General features: G+C 32.6%; 1 protein-coding gene across 1 annotated transcript; it reads right to left on the reverse strand.

Moving 5' to 3' along the window:
• Positions 1 to 285: 285 nt before the first annotated feature.
• Positions 286 to 747, reverse strand: LOC125607276 (secreted RxLR effector protein 161-like). The gene has a single exon (XM_048777180.1). It carries the CDS (start codon positions 745 to 747, stop codon positions 286 to 288), a length of 462 nt encoding a protein of 153 aa, XP_048633137.1.
• Positions 748 to 18,696: the final 17,949 nt, after the last annotated feature.

The following is an 18,696-nucleotide window of genomic DNA, read 5'->3' on the forward strand; positions in this document are numbered from 1 at the left end:
CTTGAAAAGTTACAACATTTTTTATTTGTTATCCTTTATAATGTTTTGATCACAAACATTTAGTATATAAACGGAGTCACAACCTTTAGTCACAGACTCGCATAGTTGTCGCCATGGTAACAATAAACATAGTTACAATTATGTCACATTTTTTGTCTCATTTATTTTTGTCATATTTATGTCACTAAATGTGACATAATTTGGTTACAGCAAAACCGGTCACAATATTGTGACCAAATAACTACTCTTTTTTGACATAAAAGATCAGTTACAAATCAGTGTCTGTTATGTCACAAATATGTGACTAAGAAATCTAGTCTCAAAAAATCGTAACAATAGCTCCTTTTTCTTGTAGTGAGGATTCTTTGTTAATGCTATCGCTGATTTGTTGTCAATGTAGATGGTGGTTCTCTTGCACATCTCCTTGCTGACTTCTTCAAGTAACTCCTGCAACCAAATCGCCTGTTTGGCAGCTTCAGTGGCGGCCATAAATTCAGCCTCGCAGGATGAGAGTGCAACGGTCTCTTGCTTCGTTGAGTACCACGAAATTGGACAATCATCGAGATAGAAAATGTGACATGTGGTACTTCTTCCATCATCCTCGTCGATATTGTGTCCACTGTCCACATAACCTTCCAGTTCTCTCCTACCCGCTTTCTTGTATGAGAGACCAAACGAAGTTGATCCCTTTAGATACCTAAGTACCTGCTTGAGAGCTCCTGCATGAGAAACTTTTGGTTCATGCATGTATCGGCTCAAAACACCCACAGCATAAGACAAGTCTGGCCGTGTATGAATTAGGTATCACAAGCATCCTATCTGCCTTCTGTACTCTCTCTCGTCTACGGATTGCTCATCTTTGGCCATAGAGAGCTTCAGTCCCGAGTCCATTGGAGCTTGTACAGTGTTGCAATCACTCATACCTGACTCCTCCAATATCTTCTTTGTGTATCTCTCTTGTACAATCTTAATCCCTCCATCATATTGAATGAACTCAATGCCTAAGTAATAGGTTAACAACCCGAGATCACTCATCTCAAAACAAGCTGACATTCCCGCTTTGAACTCCTCTATCATGTCAATACTTGATCCTGTGATCAAGAGATCATCTACGTAGACAGCAACAAGTACTAGGTGTTCTTTCTCCTGCTTTCGATATAGTGATGGTTCTTTTGAACACTTGATAAACTTCATCTCACCAAGTACCTTGTTTAACTTCTCATTCCAAGCTCTTGGAGCATGCTTTAAACCATAGAGTGCCTTGTGTAGCTTGTAGACCTTGTGTTCACTGCCTTCAACTACAAATCCTTCAGGTTGCGTGACATAAACGTCTTCTTTCAAGTCTCCATTGAGAAAAGCAGTTTTAACATCTAAGTGGTGTATCTGCCATCCGTGAGATGCAGCTAGAGCAATGAGGAAGCGAACGGTTTCAATTCAAGCTACTGGAGCAAATACTTCTTCGAAATCAATCCCATGTCTTTGGATGTATCCCTTTGCAACAAGCCTGGACTTATATTTGTTTATACTCCCATCCGAGTTCCGTTTTATCTTGAATATCCATTTGAGTCCAATGGCCTTAGCTCCTTGTGGTAACTCGACTAAATCCCACGTCTTGTTCTTGATGATTGATGATATCTCTTCCTCACATGCATCTCTCCACACTTTCTCTTCTACGGCTGTTCTAAACTCCCAAGGCTCCTCGTTTATTAACAGTAACAGACGTTCTCCTTCCTCCTCTGCTAGACAAACGTAATCGTCAAGGTACCCTGGTTTCTTACTTATCCTTGTAGATCTTCTCAACTCACTTGTTTCAGTTACATCATCGCTACTGTTTTCAGGTAGGATGTGCTCTGTTTCGATTGTCTCATCATTGCCTTCCTCTGTTTCTTCTTTATCTTCATCTTCTCTTACTCCTCTGTTTCCATATTGACCAAACGATATCACTAACGTTCCTGGTTTGTCTTCTTCAGAACTTGATGATGTCCATTCCCACGTTTTCTTTTCAACAAAGCACACATCGCGGCTTACTACTACTCGTTTACGGGCTGGATCATATAATCTGTAAGCTTTAGAGCCCGGCTCTGTGCCTAGATGAATCAAACTCCTTGATCTATCATCGATTTTCTTTGGGAACGGAGTGTCGACCTTCGCATAGCCTATGCATCCGAAGATTCGCAAGTGCTCAATATTAGGTTTTCTCCCCTGTAGAGCCTCGTATGGCGTCTGATCAGTCAGAGACTTCGTACCAACTCTGTTGATAAGGTACGTAGCATGACGCACAGCCTCGCCCCACAGATGATTAGGTAATGACATATGCTTCAGCAGGCTTCTTGTCATCTCCATAAGAGTTCTGTTTCTTCTCTCGACGACCCCATTCTGCTGCGGAGAGTACGGAGCAGTTAATTCTCGCACTATTCCTGCTTCCTCACAGAAATCATTGAACGCTGTAGATGTGAACTCACCACTCCTATCAGTTCTGAAACACTTAATCTTAGCCTTAGTCTCAAGTTCCACAATCGCTTTGAATTTCCGAAATTTCTCAAACGCTTCTCCTTTTTCCTTTAAGAGAATAGACCACATGTATCTGGAGTGATCATCTATAATCACAAAGATGTATCTGTTTCTTGATGCTGTTGTCGGGGAGATTGGTCCCACAAAGGTCGCCGTGCATAAGTTCCAAGATTCCTTTAGCTCGATATGAGGTTGCATGTGGAAACAGGCGTTTTGCCTGCTTGCCAAGTAAGCATGATTTACATGTTTCCTTTTCCACGGTTAACTTAGGTAATCCGACGACCAGTTCCTTTCTAACCATAGTTTTCAGTGATTCTGCTCCGATGTGACCAAGTCATGCGTGCCAGGTTGAAGTATCATCTTGTCCAATAGCTTGGAGGCTCTCACTCTCGACGATTTCCATCACAACTTTGTACAGACGGTTCTGTGATCGTCTTGCCTTAATGATCAAGTTACCATCCTTGTCGTGTAGAGTAAGATAGTCCTCTTTCATACGGACATCGCAGCCTGACTCAGTAGCCTGTCCTAGGCTGATAATGTTACTTTTAAGTTCGGGAATGAAGTATACATCTGCCAAAGTCTTTCGATCACCGGTTTTCGTACAAAATAGAATTGATCCCTTTCCTTTGATGTCAATCCTTGAGTCATCGCCGAACCTAACTTTCCATGTAATGGTTTCAACGAGAGCTTTGAAGTAATATCGATTACCCGTCATATGATTACTCGCACCATTGTCCAAGTACCAAACGTTGTCTCTACTCGTACATGTTTCAAACTCCTTTGGCTTCACGTTTCTTTCGTTCAGATATACCACTTCGTGCATCATCAATGCGTCTGCTTCATGTGTGTCGTCTTCTTTAGTCTCATAGGCCTCTTGTAGTTTAAGCAATCTGTCTGGAGAGCTTGATGCAAAGTGGCCCTTTTTATCGCATCGAAAACATGTGATCTTTGAGATATCAAACTCTCTGTACGATCTGCCACGGCCTCGTCCTCCTCTATTATAATAACCTCCTCCTCGACCTCTGTTTCTATAATCTCCTTGGTAATCTTGATATTCTCTCGTAGATTGTGATTGCGATGCCTCATTCGATGTGTACATCAATTTGTTTTGACTATCGGGAGTATCTTCTTCCTCTTCTGCACACACCCGCTCCTCGTATGCTTTCAGACGACCAATAATATCCTCGAAACTTGTTGTTTTAAGGTCCAAGACTTGCTCAAGTGAAGCAACTATGTGGATATACTTCTTTCATGGGAGATAAGAAAGAAATTTCTTTACCAGTTTTGTTTCTTCGATAATTTCTCCTAATGCACTGGATTTTGATGCAATCTCTGATAGCTTCTCAGCAAAGTTATCAATAGTGTCATTGTCTTTCATCTTCAAGCGATCAAATTCGGCCATTAGGATTTGAAGTCTAGCTTCTTTGACCCTATCTGCTCCCATATGTCTCGCTTTGATCGCCTCCCACACTTTCTTAGCATTGTCTATGTCTCCAACTTGTAACACCAGAGCTTCAGGTATCGACTGAAAAATCAATGCAATTGCCATATCATTCTTCTCGATTTCCTCTGTTCCTTGATCAATCACGTCCCATGCTTTGTGTACTTTCAACAGGGTTTTCATCTGGATAGCCCACACCGTGTAGTTAGTAGCGCTTAGCATTGGACAGTTGATCGAAGAAGTTCCTCCCTCTCGTGCTTTCACCGTCGAACCAGAAACTGTCGTGATATCTCCCATTGTCGTAATGGCTCTGATACCAAATATTAGCTTAGCTTATGAACACTCGAGATTATATAAGAACTCTCTTCTTTATTAACTTAGGAAAATAACTCAAAACCTAAGCTCTCACAAATAATCTCTAATCTCACAAGTTCATGGCACAACTCACCACCTTCTTATATAGAGATATATTAGTAAAAACCTATTTTATCCTAAACATAACTCGAATAGGATTATGATAACTTATTCTCTAAGTTATCTTCAAACTTCAAGTTTATCTCCAACAGGTGGGCGCCAACTGTTTGAACCGAGAACTGTCAACAAACTAGTGAATGAACGAGACGAGGACTTGTCGGTGGGGTTATGAGAAGTCTTCATGCTGAGCTTGAACCGGATGGAGACGACTCGAAGAGAATAAAAAAAGATGTTTAATGATTATAGCTGGACCCGGTGAAGGGTTGCCTACTTATCCCGAAAGGGGATCAAGCCAATCGTAGTTCTACAACAAAAGATCAAAAGTGTTTAGGTGAAAGCATGTGGATAGGTGTTTCTCTCTTTAGAAGTAGAGAGAGATGGATGAGAGACCAAAAAAGAGTTCCCGAAAGTCAGAGAATCCTCTCTCAAAGGAGGTTGATTCCTTATTTATTGAAAGAAGAGGTGTAGGATTTCCTAGTGACCCCTTCAAATGGGCTGAGCCATAAGATGTGTAAATCTGTGTTTGAGGTAGATTTGAAATGGTTGATCGAATGAATATTCTTCTGAATATACATTACTGGTACGGAGTTTTTCATATATTAAAAAAAGTTAATAATTGTAATGGCATCCTAAGGCACCAATAAGTTTCTTAACATCTATACAATATAACCAAACTTTGTTTTATTCACCCAATTCAGAATGACGTATTTACACCTTTGCATCATATCTATTTCAAGCGAACCGAATATTTCGGAAAAGGAAATTCCCAGTATTCAATATAGCCGTCGTGCTTTATACATATAGAATTACATATTAACTTTTATAAATATGCTTATTCGTGACGTAATACATGAAGTTCATGAACCTGAGATATGCCCCTTGTGATATAATTTAAATTATATGATTTGATTTGTCGTAAGCCATGTTTTCAACCACTCATAGGACATAACCAATTGACCAAAAACTTCGATCTCCACTGGAATAAAGACAATAGTGTAGATTATTTATCAGCAGTCATGCGTAAATTTTTTTGAGAGTATTACACATGTAGATCATTATTTAATTTGTGGGTTTTCACCAGTCAAGATCATGTTGCATTAAATAAATCTTCAGCGTAAATTTAGCAGACTTTCAAAGATTATAAAACTATAATGTTTGTTTAAATCCAAGAGGACGTTGCATACTTACACATATATGTTTGTCTTCTTTTCGAGTTTTTTTGATAAAAAAAAATGTTGAAAATTCAGGTACATAAGTTCGCTTAAAACCTAACAAAACATGGTGATGGTGGTAAATTTTAAAATAGGTGATATGGTTACCAGTTCTGAATGACCTTTGAATTTTACTCTCTCCAACTAGTCAACCTACTCAAAGAAAAAGAAAATGATCATTTCTAAGGCTGAAATTGATGATTTTCTCTCATTCACTGGGTTTTAACTTATTGATTCATATCCTTTATTCCTCGTTCTATGAATATCCTAATCGATCGCCTTGCAGAAAGAGCTTGTGCCCAAAATTATGATTTTTTTCACGTATACTCTCAGATTTGAAGTTGGATGGTTCCTAAAACCAAATCTTCGAATCTTATCAAAAAAATATAGGTAGGTGCATGTTTGCTTTAATAACGTAACTTGTGGAGTATTTTTAGAGTGACAAGATTCGATAACAATTAAAAATGGAATTTTTGTTAACCCAATATAAACGAATATGGCCGCCTGATGTAACTTGCATCCTATGTCGTAAAAACGATTTTACTTTTTTTCAGGATCGAGTACAATTTAATATATTCTGCATATCACTACCCCAGATTCAGATATGATATAGAAAGTGCATTTTTGAGTTATTGATATAAATGTTTTTGAATATATGTTAAATTTATTCAAAAAATATCATTTTTACTTCTAGTGCATCAGTTTAAGAAAATCCAACACTATGAAAAAACTATTAGTTAAAAAGAGTGTGTTATCTTTTGGCAAGCCTCAAAAAAGCCCTGCTGCAAATTTGAAGTCTCCTAATTGTTGACGAAAAGCTAAGCATCGATCCCGAATTAATCGATTCACCATTTATGCAAGCCCTGCTGCTGTAGTAGGTATTGCCCCATGTCTCTTTTCATTTCTTTCCTTCCACAGAGATTATGATATAAATTTCTTTTATCTTTCATGCTCAAAGAATTAATCATATGATATTATATAAATATGCTATTATCCTTCACCGACCAACTTGATGTAAATAATGCAAGACTATTGAATTCTAGATACATAAACTATTTATATATATGATTCGCTTCTCATCGGAGTTGAAATATAAATGTGCAACTAGATTTTTGACGGATACTATTTTTGTTGTTTTATCTACGAATGGATTGATAAGTCTTTTGTTTTGATTATATAAAATGTCACATTATCAAGTTTCAATTATGCGAGTCTGTTTTTTGTTACTTAATTATATAAAAAGTGCGGGTATATGAATTGTTGATTATTTCTATAAATTAAACATAAGTCATATGATTTGATTATATAGGATAAGAAATTTTATAGAGTGTACAGTATAAAGAAATATTTATTTTACAATGTCTCACACAACCGTTTTATGTTTGTAAATAAGTTAAACAATGGTTGTATTTCTAAACATATAAAGTGGCCCAATTTTTTTAAATTTTGAGATAATGTCTTAAAATCATTTAGTTAGAAAGTTTCAATATCAAATATTACTTTTTAAAATTATTGCAGATTTTAATTTATTTGTTATTATCAAAAACGTGTATGGGCTATGAAATGGATTATATATAAACATAACAAATTTAATTAATTAACAAATTTGGGTCATATCTAATTTATTTCACAACCATAGGCTAAAATAAGAAAATCTGCAATCCAATGTATATGTAAATACGAAGTTTTCTAACCTTAAATCTATGTGCACTCATATTTATGTAAAAGTATTGCTACAGACTTGGTTTTTTTGTTACATGTAGTCAGTCATATTCTCTGCATATAATAGTAACATGTTGCTAACGATGTTAAAAATTTCTTGTTGTACAACATCAAGTCCATTTAAATGTAATGTTAGAACGAAAAACCGAAAGACAATAACGCCATTAATAAAAATTTTAGTTTGTTCATAAATATAAGGACAATTTTGGAAACTGAAGTATTTTATTAAGGACATAAAATGGGAATGTTCTCTTTTTAATGGTATTGATTGCTTATTACGTATATACTTTTAATATTTGATATTTAATGCTATAATTTTAAAAGCTGAGAGGATTTGTTACCTGAAAAAAAATCAGATCAAGACCAAATAAAAGATCAAGTCATTCCTAGGAAGAAAATAAGCTTTACATATTTCCACCTTTTTATTTTAATTCACTAATTTCTAAACCAACTAAACAACTAGAATTAATCCTTGTAAGTAAAACTAGAGATGTGCGGGTATTTGTTTTAACTTTTTTAAAACTACAATATATTTATTGTAGAAAAATATTAATATATTCGCGTTAGATTATTATTAATATATTAATATAATCGATGTTGCCTATTTGGTTTTGGTGATTTGTGTTAGCCGCAAAACTTAATTTCTTTTTGTGCATATGAAGTCTTAAAATAATTAAATTGAGATATAATATGTTAATTATTCAACAACGATGATATATTTAAAAGACCAACATTTGTATTCGTCATTTTATAATCGATAAAAATTGTAGTGTTGCAAAATGTTAAAACTATTTAATAAATAAACACTATTATAAAAACTCATTCCGTGCATGTGCGCGAGTTATGATATAGTATTTATGTATATAACACGCACATGAATGGAGTCTTGAATCGCCCAAGAGAAAAGTAGATAGCAGCCGCTACCGGAATCTCTCTTCTCACTTTCATCAACGTTTTCAAGAATTATATTTAAAAAAAAAATGTTTTCAAGAAGATAGGGACAGAGTAAGACATTTTTTGCTATTCAACAAAATTGTGAACGATATTATTACCTTACCGCAAACTAGTAATTAGTCTAATAACAGTTTATATTATATAAACATGCGATGACATATGTGGAACCAAAATTAGTTTTTGCCACGTTTTTGGACCTTTTCGGACCGTTTTTCGACTTTGAACATTATTACGATTTCTTTCAGAGAAATCATCTTCCTCGCGACGTTGGCCCCATAACATTGGCTCCATGAGACAATAAAAACCAATTGTATAGTTGAGATAACATTGGTGTCGAGTTAATTGTTACCGTTTTATACAATTGACTCGAAGTTTCACGAGAAAACAAGTCTCTCCCGTTTTTATCATATAATTTTAAGGGTAATTCTGATCGAGACAAAACAAGAGATAGTTTGATAGAGATTGCGAAGTTGAGTTGTATGACCGCCCGTTGGCGGCGAGGATGAGGCGTGACCGCCCTTTCGGCGGCGAGACGAGGTGTGGCCACCGTGTTAGCAGCGAGAAGGGCATGCCGCATTTTTGGCGGCGAGGCGAGGCGTGGCCACCTTGTTGGCGGCGAGACGGGAGAGAAAGATTGTCTCGTGTACTTTCCTAGTACCGAAACTTCTGTTTTGAATGTTTCTGAACGAAAATTTTTAAGTTATCTCGAGCGTTTTTCTCAAAATATATCTTTCTTGGATGTTGATTTCGAGATTACCCATTTGTATCCCAAAAACATATAATTTTTATATTTTATTAAGACCTATGATTAAGTTATACTATATGGTTTAATAAAGAGAAAATAATGGGTGCGTAGCTAATATTTTTTGTATTAATATTATTCTTTGTCACAAAAAAAGGCATATATCTATATCTATTCTATTAAAATAGAAGTCACGACTTAATTTCATTGGTGATATTTTAAGTTTGAGCATTATTTAAAAAGTTTATCAAATGTGCATGTCTTAATTATAATATCTTTTAGTATCTTTGTTTTTTATTTAAAATAAGATAAATATTCATTTAAAAAAATTCTAACAAAATATCTTAAAATCTTTTCAGAATCACTTTAAATTTTATTTCCAAAATTGATTAACTTAAATTTTAGTTATCATAAAATGTAATCCGAAATTTAAATTTAAATAAGTTTTGATTTATAAAGGAAAGTTAAAAATTATATAAAATATTTTAATGATAATAACAACATAAAATTATTACTTTTCAAAAACATATTTTACAAAAAAATTTAAAAATATTTTGTTAGAAAGAAATCTACATTTTTATTTAAACTTTAGAATAAAAATCTAATTTATTAAACACATAAACCATGACTTATTACATGTGTGATTTTTTAATATAAAATATATCTTAGAGGTCACAACTTCAAATACTTCTATCATGTAACATTACAATTTTTGTCAATAATATTTAACAAAAATCTAATATTCTTATTAAATTTTAAATTTTAATATACCCCTCCTTCATAGATGAAACATTTAAACTCTTTACCTATATATCGTATATATAAAGCATTTGTCAACTATTATTAGGGATTACATTCTCCATTGAGTTAAAACTATTTCATTTTAATATTTATAAACTATACCAAATTTGTTTATTAATCAGTATATATAAAGTTGTACATCTCCTACTCAAACCATAAATGGACAAACAATATATATATGAAAAGAATATATAGATGAACGGATACATTAAACATGAACACACTTTTATCATTTATATGCATACTAATGTCATAGCATGAATGACCTATATATGTCAAAAAAAATTGATATTCCAACACTACTCTATATGAAGAGAACACACATTTATCAAACTGGTTTAATGGTACAGTATATAACATAATTCCAATAAATTTTTATTTTACCTCATATTTGATACTATTTTTCAAATTTACCTTTAAATTATTATCATTTTTCATAAATATCTTAATTTTTTTAATAAAAGACAAAATTAACCCTCCCAAAATATTTATAAATATATAGGAATATTTATAGAAGTTTATAAACTCAATTTCACCACCTAAATAATAAATCCTAAACAATAATCGTTAAACTCCAAGCTCAAATGTTAGGATATCTTTTATTGAGTTTTTTAAATGCTATCCAAGTTAGTGTATTTCAAGCAATTTCTCAAATAAGACGGTTATCTGCAAGTACAAAATATTATTTTTTATTTTAAAATAAATTTTGTTGTTTTTAATAATATCCCAAAAAATTTCTCCTCTATTATATTCAGTTCAATTTAATTTCCATAAAAATTGCAAATTTTAGAAATGAAACATAAAATTATGTAAAATAGTATTTTTTCTACAAAATACAAAATATTATGTAAAATAGAATATTTGAAGATAGAAAGAATTAAACCTTCAAGATCTAGTATTCTATTAAAACAGAAGTATACAACAAAATTTTCTTATTTTTAAGTGTTTTATTATAATATTTACTTTCTTTTTTCACTTATCATCACTACTTCAATAATTCAACAGCTTTTATATTCCGAAGTTTATGCATTAAAATAACCATAAAACATAACTAAATCGATTTTCAAACTAACTAATATAATAATAACTAACTAATAACATTAAAAAAAATTTGATTCTGACAAGTGTTTATTTTTGTTATGTTTAAACATGAATCTATATTATTAAAAGAGAAGTACCGATTAAAAAATATCCCTAAGTTTTCTAACTTATTTATACTTCCATGCCACTGAGAATTAAACTGAATTACCTATTTTAATGTTTGTCTTTTCTATTTAAATTAATAAGTTTTCCATAATCAAATTTAAACTTAATGTCACTAAATGAACCTACATATTTTAATGCTTGTCTTTTTCAGTTAAATTAATTAGTTTTCCTTAATCAAATTTAAACTTAATGTGATTAAATGAACCTAAAAATGCATCATATTTAATGTAGCTTATTACGGACGAGTACGACCCAATAATGAACTTGAATTTTATTCTTATGAAAACGTGAATCACTTGACGTATGTAATATTTAAACTATATTAACTACAATATAACAAATGCATATAACCTTCATATATTTTAGTTTGAAATAATCATGCTCAAGTTTAATATAGTCAACTTGCATCATGCATCGATCGATGTACAATATTCAAACCACCTATAGGTTTCGTTTTCTTTATAGGATGTATCAACCAACCAATCATCCTATTGATTTTCTAAGCTTTGTAAAAAACAAATCAATAAATACAAACTCAAAATCTAATATCTTCTACAAATCAAAACATAATATCTTCAATGTCGTATCTTTAATGTACCTATTAAATATAGAAACTGTAACCATAATTACACTAATTATAAGAATAGATTTGATTACAACCAATTGATATATTACTTCGGTAATTGATCTGCTTGCAGAAGAGGAAACAATAAATTTAAAATTTGTCTTTTTCCATTATATTATTAAAAGAGAAGTACCCATTAAAAAATATCCCTAAGTTTTCTAACTTATTTATACTTCCATGCCACTGAGAATTAAACAGAATTACCTATTTTAATGTTTGTCTTTTCTAGTTAAATTAATGAGTTTTCCATAATCAAATTTAAACTTAATGTCATTAAATGAACCTAAATATTTTAATTCTTGTCTTTTTCAGTTATATTAATGAGTTTTTCTTAATCAAATGTAAACTTAATGTGATTAAATTAACCTAAAAATGCATCATATTTAACGTAGCTTATTACGGACGAGTATGATCCAATAATGAACTTGAATTTTATTCTTACGAAAACGTGAATCACTTGACATATGTAATATTTAAACTATATTAACTACAATATAACAAATGCATATAACCTCCATATACTTTAGTTTGAAATGATCATGCTCAAGTTTTATATAGTCAACTTACATCATGCATCGATCGATGTACAATATTCAAACCACCTATAGTTTTCGTTTTCCTTATAGGATGTATCAACCAATCAATCATCCTATTGATTTTCTAAGCTTTATAAAAAAACAAATCAATAAATACAAACTCAAAATCCAATATCTTCTATAAATCAAAACATAATATCTTCAATGTCGTATCTTTAATGTACCTATTAAATATAAAAATTGTAACCATAATTACACTAATTATAAGAATATATTTGATTACAACCAATTGATATATTACTTCGGTAATTGATCTGCTTGCAGAAGACGAAACAATAAATTTAAAATTTGTAAGAATATAAAGATATAGAAATTCCAACCAATTGCCTATATTTGCATATGATTTTTGCATAATAAGCTTCAAATTGAACATTGAAAAAGATAGAGAGATTTTTTTAATCTTTTACCGACACAGAACTTAAACAAAATGAAGAGTTAAATTTAATTGTTTTTGGTATTCTTCCCGGAAAAAACGGTCACAACATGAGCTTTCATAATATGGTGTTTTAACATATTAATTTAATAATTATTTTGACAAAAACAGAGACTATAAATAATTTATTATTAATATAATTATGAAATTATTTACAATTTGATGACTAATTCATCGCCATTTTTTATATGTTAAATTTTTCATAGAAGTTTAAAAATCATTTTATTTTCTTTTAACATGTATAACTAATTTATAATCTTTTATGTCATACTAAGTCATAATATAATATTTCTTCATATTTTACATTAATAACCATTGTTTTTATATCGTCTACAATTCTATAATTACGTCTGTTTGTTCTATTTTTTATATGATGTCGAATATTCGTCATAAATAGATGGTTTAAGATGCCAAAAAATTATTTACTTGGTGAATATAATACATCAAATATTACAAATACATCATTTAGTTAAATAAATAACCAAAAACCGAAAATTCATACCCGCGCGGATCAGGGTCTAGTTAACTAATTATTGCGGAATGATGTTTGTCATTAATCAATTAACCTGAGAAAATTTAAATATGGGCAAATAAACTGATCCACAAATCTGAACTGAATCTCACATGATAAAACGAAATCAAGCTAATCTAAATTTGACATAAATACTGAATGAGACTTTTTTTTTGACAACAAGACATTCACAGACTCATATTGACTCTGCAAACCAACACGGTAACTCCGCATCCATGTGAACGACGAGAGACGGTTGTTTCTTGGCACTACGTGCCAAGCTATCCGCCCATAGGTTCTTCGTTCGCCTAATAAACCATCAAAGCGGGGTAAGGTACTATACCATATTTTTCCCAAAAATAGTTCATTCTCTTTCCACGAACCATCTGTAAAACACCATCGTCCTGAAGTTCCTAATGAAGGTGTAGTCAGAACTTGACGCTCCCTCCTTTGTTCAGTGAGTACCTGTGCTTCAGCCCAAAGTGCTGATTCTAGTTTTGCTAGTTTAAGAGTTTCCCTTGGATCAATATCCAGATTACTAAACACTTTATTATTCTGATATTTCCATATATAGCATAATATCCATGCAAATTGGTGGTCCTCCATTTTTGGATTGACTCTCCAAAAGAGATGATCCATGTTACCAAAAAACGAGCAAGTAGGGAAAATAGTCGGGTTCGGTGGTATTTTAGATAATGCCCAAACTTGACGTGCTGGAGAGCATTCAAAAAAACACATGGTTTATTGATTCCTCCGGATCTCTGCATCGAGCACAACAAATATTTCCTTGTATACCTCTCGCCCGAAGATTCTTCATAACCGCTATACAACCTGAAAGAAGTTGCCATAAAAAATGCCTTATCTTTGGCGGACACCGTACTTCCCAACAGAAAACTTTTAACGTATCCACTGTGGGTCCATAAGAGTCTGGTGGTTTTTCCTTATCAGGATAGACCCGCTCCACTTGATACCCTGATTTGACCGTATATTTCCCATTATTAGTGAAATACCATCCATCCCTATCTTCCATCTGATGTTTACTTAATGGGATACTTTCAATTATTTGTACATCCTGAGGATCCACCAAAGCCCTAATTGCCTCAACATTCCAAGTTCGGGATTCCGAATTAATGAGGAAATCCACTGTTAGGTCCGGGTAACTGTTTTGAAGGTTTTTGTTTGCTGGTCTCGGGCGAGTGGCTGGGATCCAAGGATCATTCCATACCGATATAGATGAACCTGTTCCTACCCTTTTGATTAGTCCTTTACAAACCAGAAATCTAGCAGAAGTAATACTTCTCTAGCCATATGACGGAGAGTAAGATCGGATCGGTTCAAGGAGTGAAGCATTCTTATAGTATCGTCCTTTAAAAACTCTAGAAAAAAAGAGTATTTGGCTTCTCAATCAGCCTCCACAGTTGCTTTCCAAGCATCGCCGTGTTAAAATCCATAAGATCCTTAAAACCCAAACCTCCATTATCTTTAGGTAGACATAACTTATCCCATGATTTTCAATGCATACATTTTTTGTTCCCTCCTGGGTTCCACCAAAACTGAGCTACTGCACTCGTTAACCGAATGAGTCTTTATTAATTGTCTTTTTGTCATCCGGAACAAGCATAAAATTTACCTAACAAATTAGTCTAAATTTCATTATTAATTGTCTTTTTGTCTCACTGTTTGATATTTTAAGCCATACAAATAATTAAAACGATACAGTAATTTTTAAAACCCATATATATATATGTAATAAAGCTTTTGCGGGTTATTATGTCAAATTTACTAGATTAATGGAATAACATATTTTCATAAATATGAAATTATATTTATTTAAACAGTGAAATATAAATTGTCAATTTATATAAAATATAAATAAAATATAAATTAATCTGTAAATGGATTATTTTACGCATATTTCATATAATAATAACCCAATGAAAATCTAATATGATAAATATATGATAAAATGTGAGCAATATAATTGATGGTTCAAAAAACAAAACACAATTTCTCAATATAAACAATAAAATTATTTTATTTAAAATTTCATTTAAAATATCTATATAATACGGGTAAATGCTAAAAATATATAACAACGTTTATACAAAACAAATGTTTATTTATAAAAAAAACAAAATATCCACACGAGCACGCGGGTCAAGCTCTAGTTGATATATAGAGGAAGTCACAAGTTATTTGAAGTAATTTTTGTATGAAATATATTAAGGTGGGCATAACACACAAAATCCAAATTCAAACCCAAACTCAAAAAAACAATTGTATCCGATCCCAACTTTAAATTATCTGAATAGATCATATATTGTAGTATAAATAAACACAAGTTCAAATTATCTTTTAACCAAACCCGAATGGGTAATACATAAAAAAAACTGAAATCCAAATAATCCGAATAACCTTTAAAGAACATGATCTAACAGTCCGAATTAGTATCCAAAGTATAAATATTTAAAAATTTAGTAATTAACTCAAACAGTTAATTCTTTGTTCATTTTGATATGATATCTAAAAATATCTGAACCCAAACAAAAATTAATCAAATCTGAATGAATTAAAACCAAAATAGATTTTCAATTGAGTTATAAAATTTAACTGAACCAGAACCCAACATATATGTGTAGGAAGGTGGATCTAAAAACACAAAAATCTTAACGAACCCGAATGAATACCCAAACGAATATCTGAACGCACGTACCACTCAAACAAAGAGTTGATCTGTTGATGAGATATATAATATTACATGTGCTAGTTTTTTGGTGTGATTTTCAAGTCAAAATATGTGTAAATAAATTATGCAGTAGTACATATTAAAAATGCAGATATCATACTTTTGCATATTTTTTTAATTGAATTTTTGAATATTAGATAAATTAACCTTGCTTATAATTTGCTATTGTAAATTTTAAACATGAAACAGCAAATCAAAACTTGTTGATTCGTCCCAATTGTGGAAGAAACTGAATAAATGGACTCATCAAAAAAAGACAACGCAACCATATTAACAACCAGGGCACCATGTAAATTTGATAGTATATATCCCATATGCAAATATTTGCATTTAGTTTGTGAAACCCGGATATAATCTCTCTTCTAAAAGAATACATTAAAGACTTTATTCGATTGTGTTTTTTTTTTTAAATCATTGTTGGTTTCGAATTTTAGGATGAGTAAAACCAAGCATGGACTGAGCTGATATGAACATAGATAAACTATTATACCTTGAACCAAACTGATTTTGTGATCATTCACTTCTGTTTCAGGTCAGAGGTGGAGTAAGGCTTTAGGTATCCAACCAGTTTCAAGACTAATCTCTTAGGTGATTCTAATAGATGTTGAGATTGATTAAGTTAGTACAGTCTCTGAAATTTATAAGAATGGTGTTGTGTTTACTTATTATGAACTACACATAAAGAGTAATCAAAATGTTAAAGTGACGTTAGTCCTAATGTTAGTACTTGTTTAACTATGAAATAATCATGGTTTAATTAAGGATTAATCTTGGTTTAATTGAGAATTATTCTGAGATTAGTTAAGGAGTAATCATGATTAATTAAGTACTAATCTTGGATTAATTAAAGATTAATATGAGATTAATTATGGATTAATTAAGAGTTAATTATGATTAATTAAGGATTAATTTTGGAATGATTATGGAAGTAAAATGATGTGAAGTATTGTTATATTCACTATCCCTAAAGTCTCCGCATTACCGTGACTTGGTCTTGTGAACGGAACAAGGTCATGAATACACGATGATGGGGTAGCTCTCTGGAGACCGTGTACTGCATGACGATGCAGTGTCGGATTGATCATACCGGATATTCGACAATGATGAGAATTCTCAAAAAGTAAATATACAATATAAACAATGTAATAAAAGCATTAGGTATCAGGGAATTCGCAAGAAATTATATCATAAATATTGATAACTTATTGGAGAATCAAATAAGTACCATTTTAGAACTCGGAAACACAATTTCATTTCACGTTGTGGTTCCAATCACTATGTTTAACAACCTAGAGAACTAGCTTTCTCAGAGTCTAGGAAATTAAACATACATTAAGTTTCAGTTTAATTAGGTTTACAAAGCCTAATAACATAAACTTTCACCAGCTATGGACACTCTGCTCACAAGAATTATCTTCAAGCAACTAGTTCAACTTTCACTACATTCAATTAACTTAAGATCATGAACACGGTGGTCAATCAAGTTCAAAAATAAGAACAATTCAAATGTAGAATTTTAAAGTCCCCGCATAGCCTAAAGACTCTTTTGTTCCAAATTGACCTAAAACCCTTAAATATTCGACAATAGCCTGAAGACTCTTTTTTTAAGAAAGCCTAAAAGACTCTAAACGCACATATTTGACTCGATAAGTTACTCAAAAGATAGGTGTTAAATTGGTTAACAATTGATATATCAAATATCTTGCACAAACTCCTTTCAAATCAAATATGTCAAATACTCAAACAGGTTTTGAAAAGAGTTTGTGCAAGACCTCTAAAGAAGCCGGTGGTCTTGGTGGCTCGACGGACTGCAAGGCCTCTGTTCTATATTTCGAGGAAGACGGAGGCGACACCGGAATCCTCAAACTAGTCATCGGGGGTCTAGATGTTTGTGTCGATTTTGCTAAGGAATCCTAAGGGATGGCGATTCCTCATAGTGTATATCCCTTCCGGCTCGGCGTTCTCTCGAGACCAGGACGATTTCTGTGTCGAGCTTGGCTATCTCAGACTTGTTGAGACGGCTATATTATGGCGGGTGGGGGTTTTGGTGGTTCGGGATCGAGCGTCGGTTCCTCTTTTGGTTATGACATTAGTAGCCACGGTACATGTAATAACCCTCACGAGCCAATAAATTTTTGGTCGATTAAAATCCCGCTCGACCAGTTTTTAGTTGGTTGAGCAAGGATTAATAAAAGTAAAAGTTGACTCGATAGATTAATTTCTCGACGGGACTGTTTTGTGGTCGAAATACCTTCCCTTGATAGTTTCGTCGAGTCTTACATATTTTGTCGAGTTTTTATTAAGCTGGACGAGATTTTCTGAGAACAAGACGAGAGCCAAAGACAAAGAATATTTGGTTGAAACATTATTTAAAATTATCGACCAACGTCTGAAATAATTTTAGAACTGAGTTATGCCTTCACCAGCCTGGTTGTGCACTTATTCAGTCTTAGACTTGCACCTGCCTGTTTGCCTACCTTCTTCAGTAACTGGCACATGACAATCACAAGCTGCCTGCTTGCCTTGTTTCTTAGGTTGTCATGTGAGAAGCACATGAAAGGGCTGAAGTTTTTTCAGGTTAAGGAAAGGACAGCAGCTTGTGCTGAGAGTGCTGAAGCAGCTGGCAAGCTGTCCCCACTCAGCCTAGCTTTTTTCCTAAGTTAAACCCTCACCTTAAGTAAGCTCACCTCATATTTAACCCATCTCCAGCTGCTTCCCACGTT

This window comes from Brassica napus, chromosome A3, assembly GCF_020379485.1.
Source record: "Brassica napus cultivar Da-Ae chromosome A3, Da-Ae, whole genome shotgun sequence".
NCBI lineage: Eukaryota > Viridiplantae > Streptophyta > Magnoliopsida > Brassicales > Brassicaceae > Brassica > Brassica napus.

What these genes read in the sequence shown, in the direction of transcription:
- LOC125607276 (XM_048777180.1), bottom strand. Translation starts at nt 747, where the DNA reads ATGCATGAACCAAAAGTTTCTCATGCAGGAGCTCTCAAGCAGGTACTT.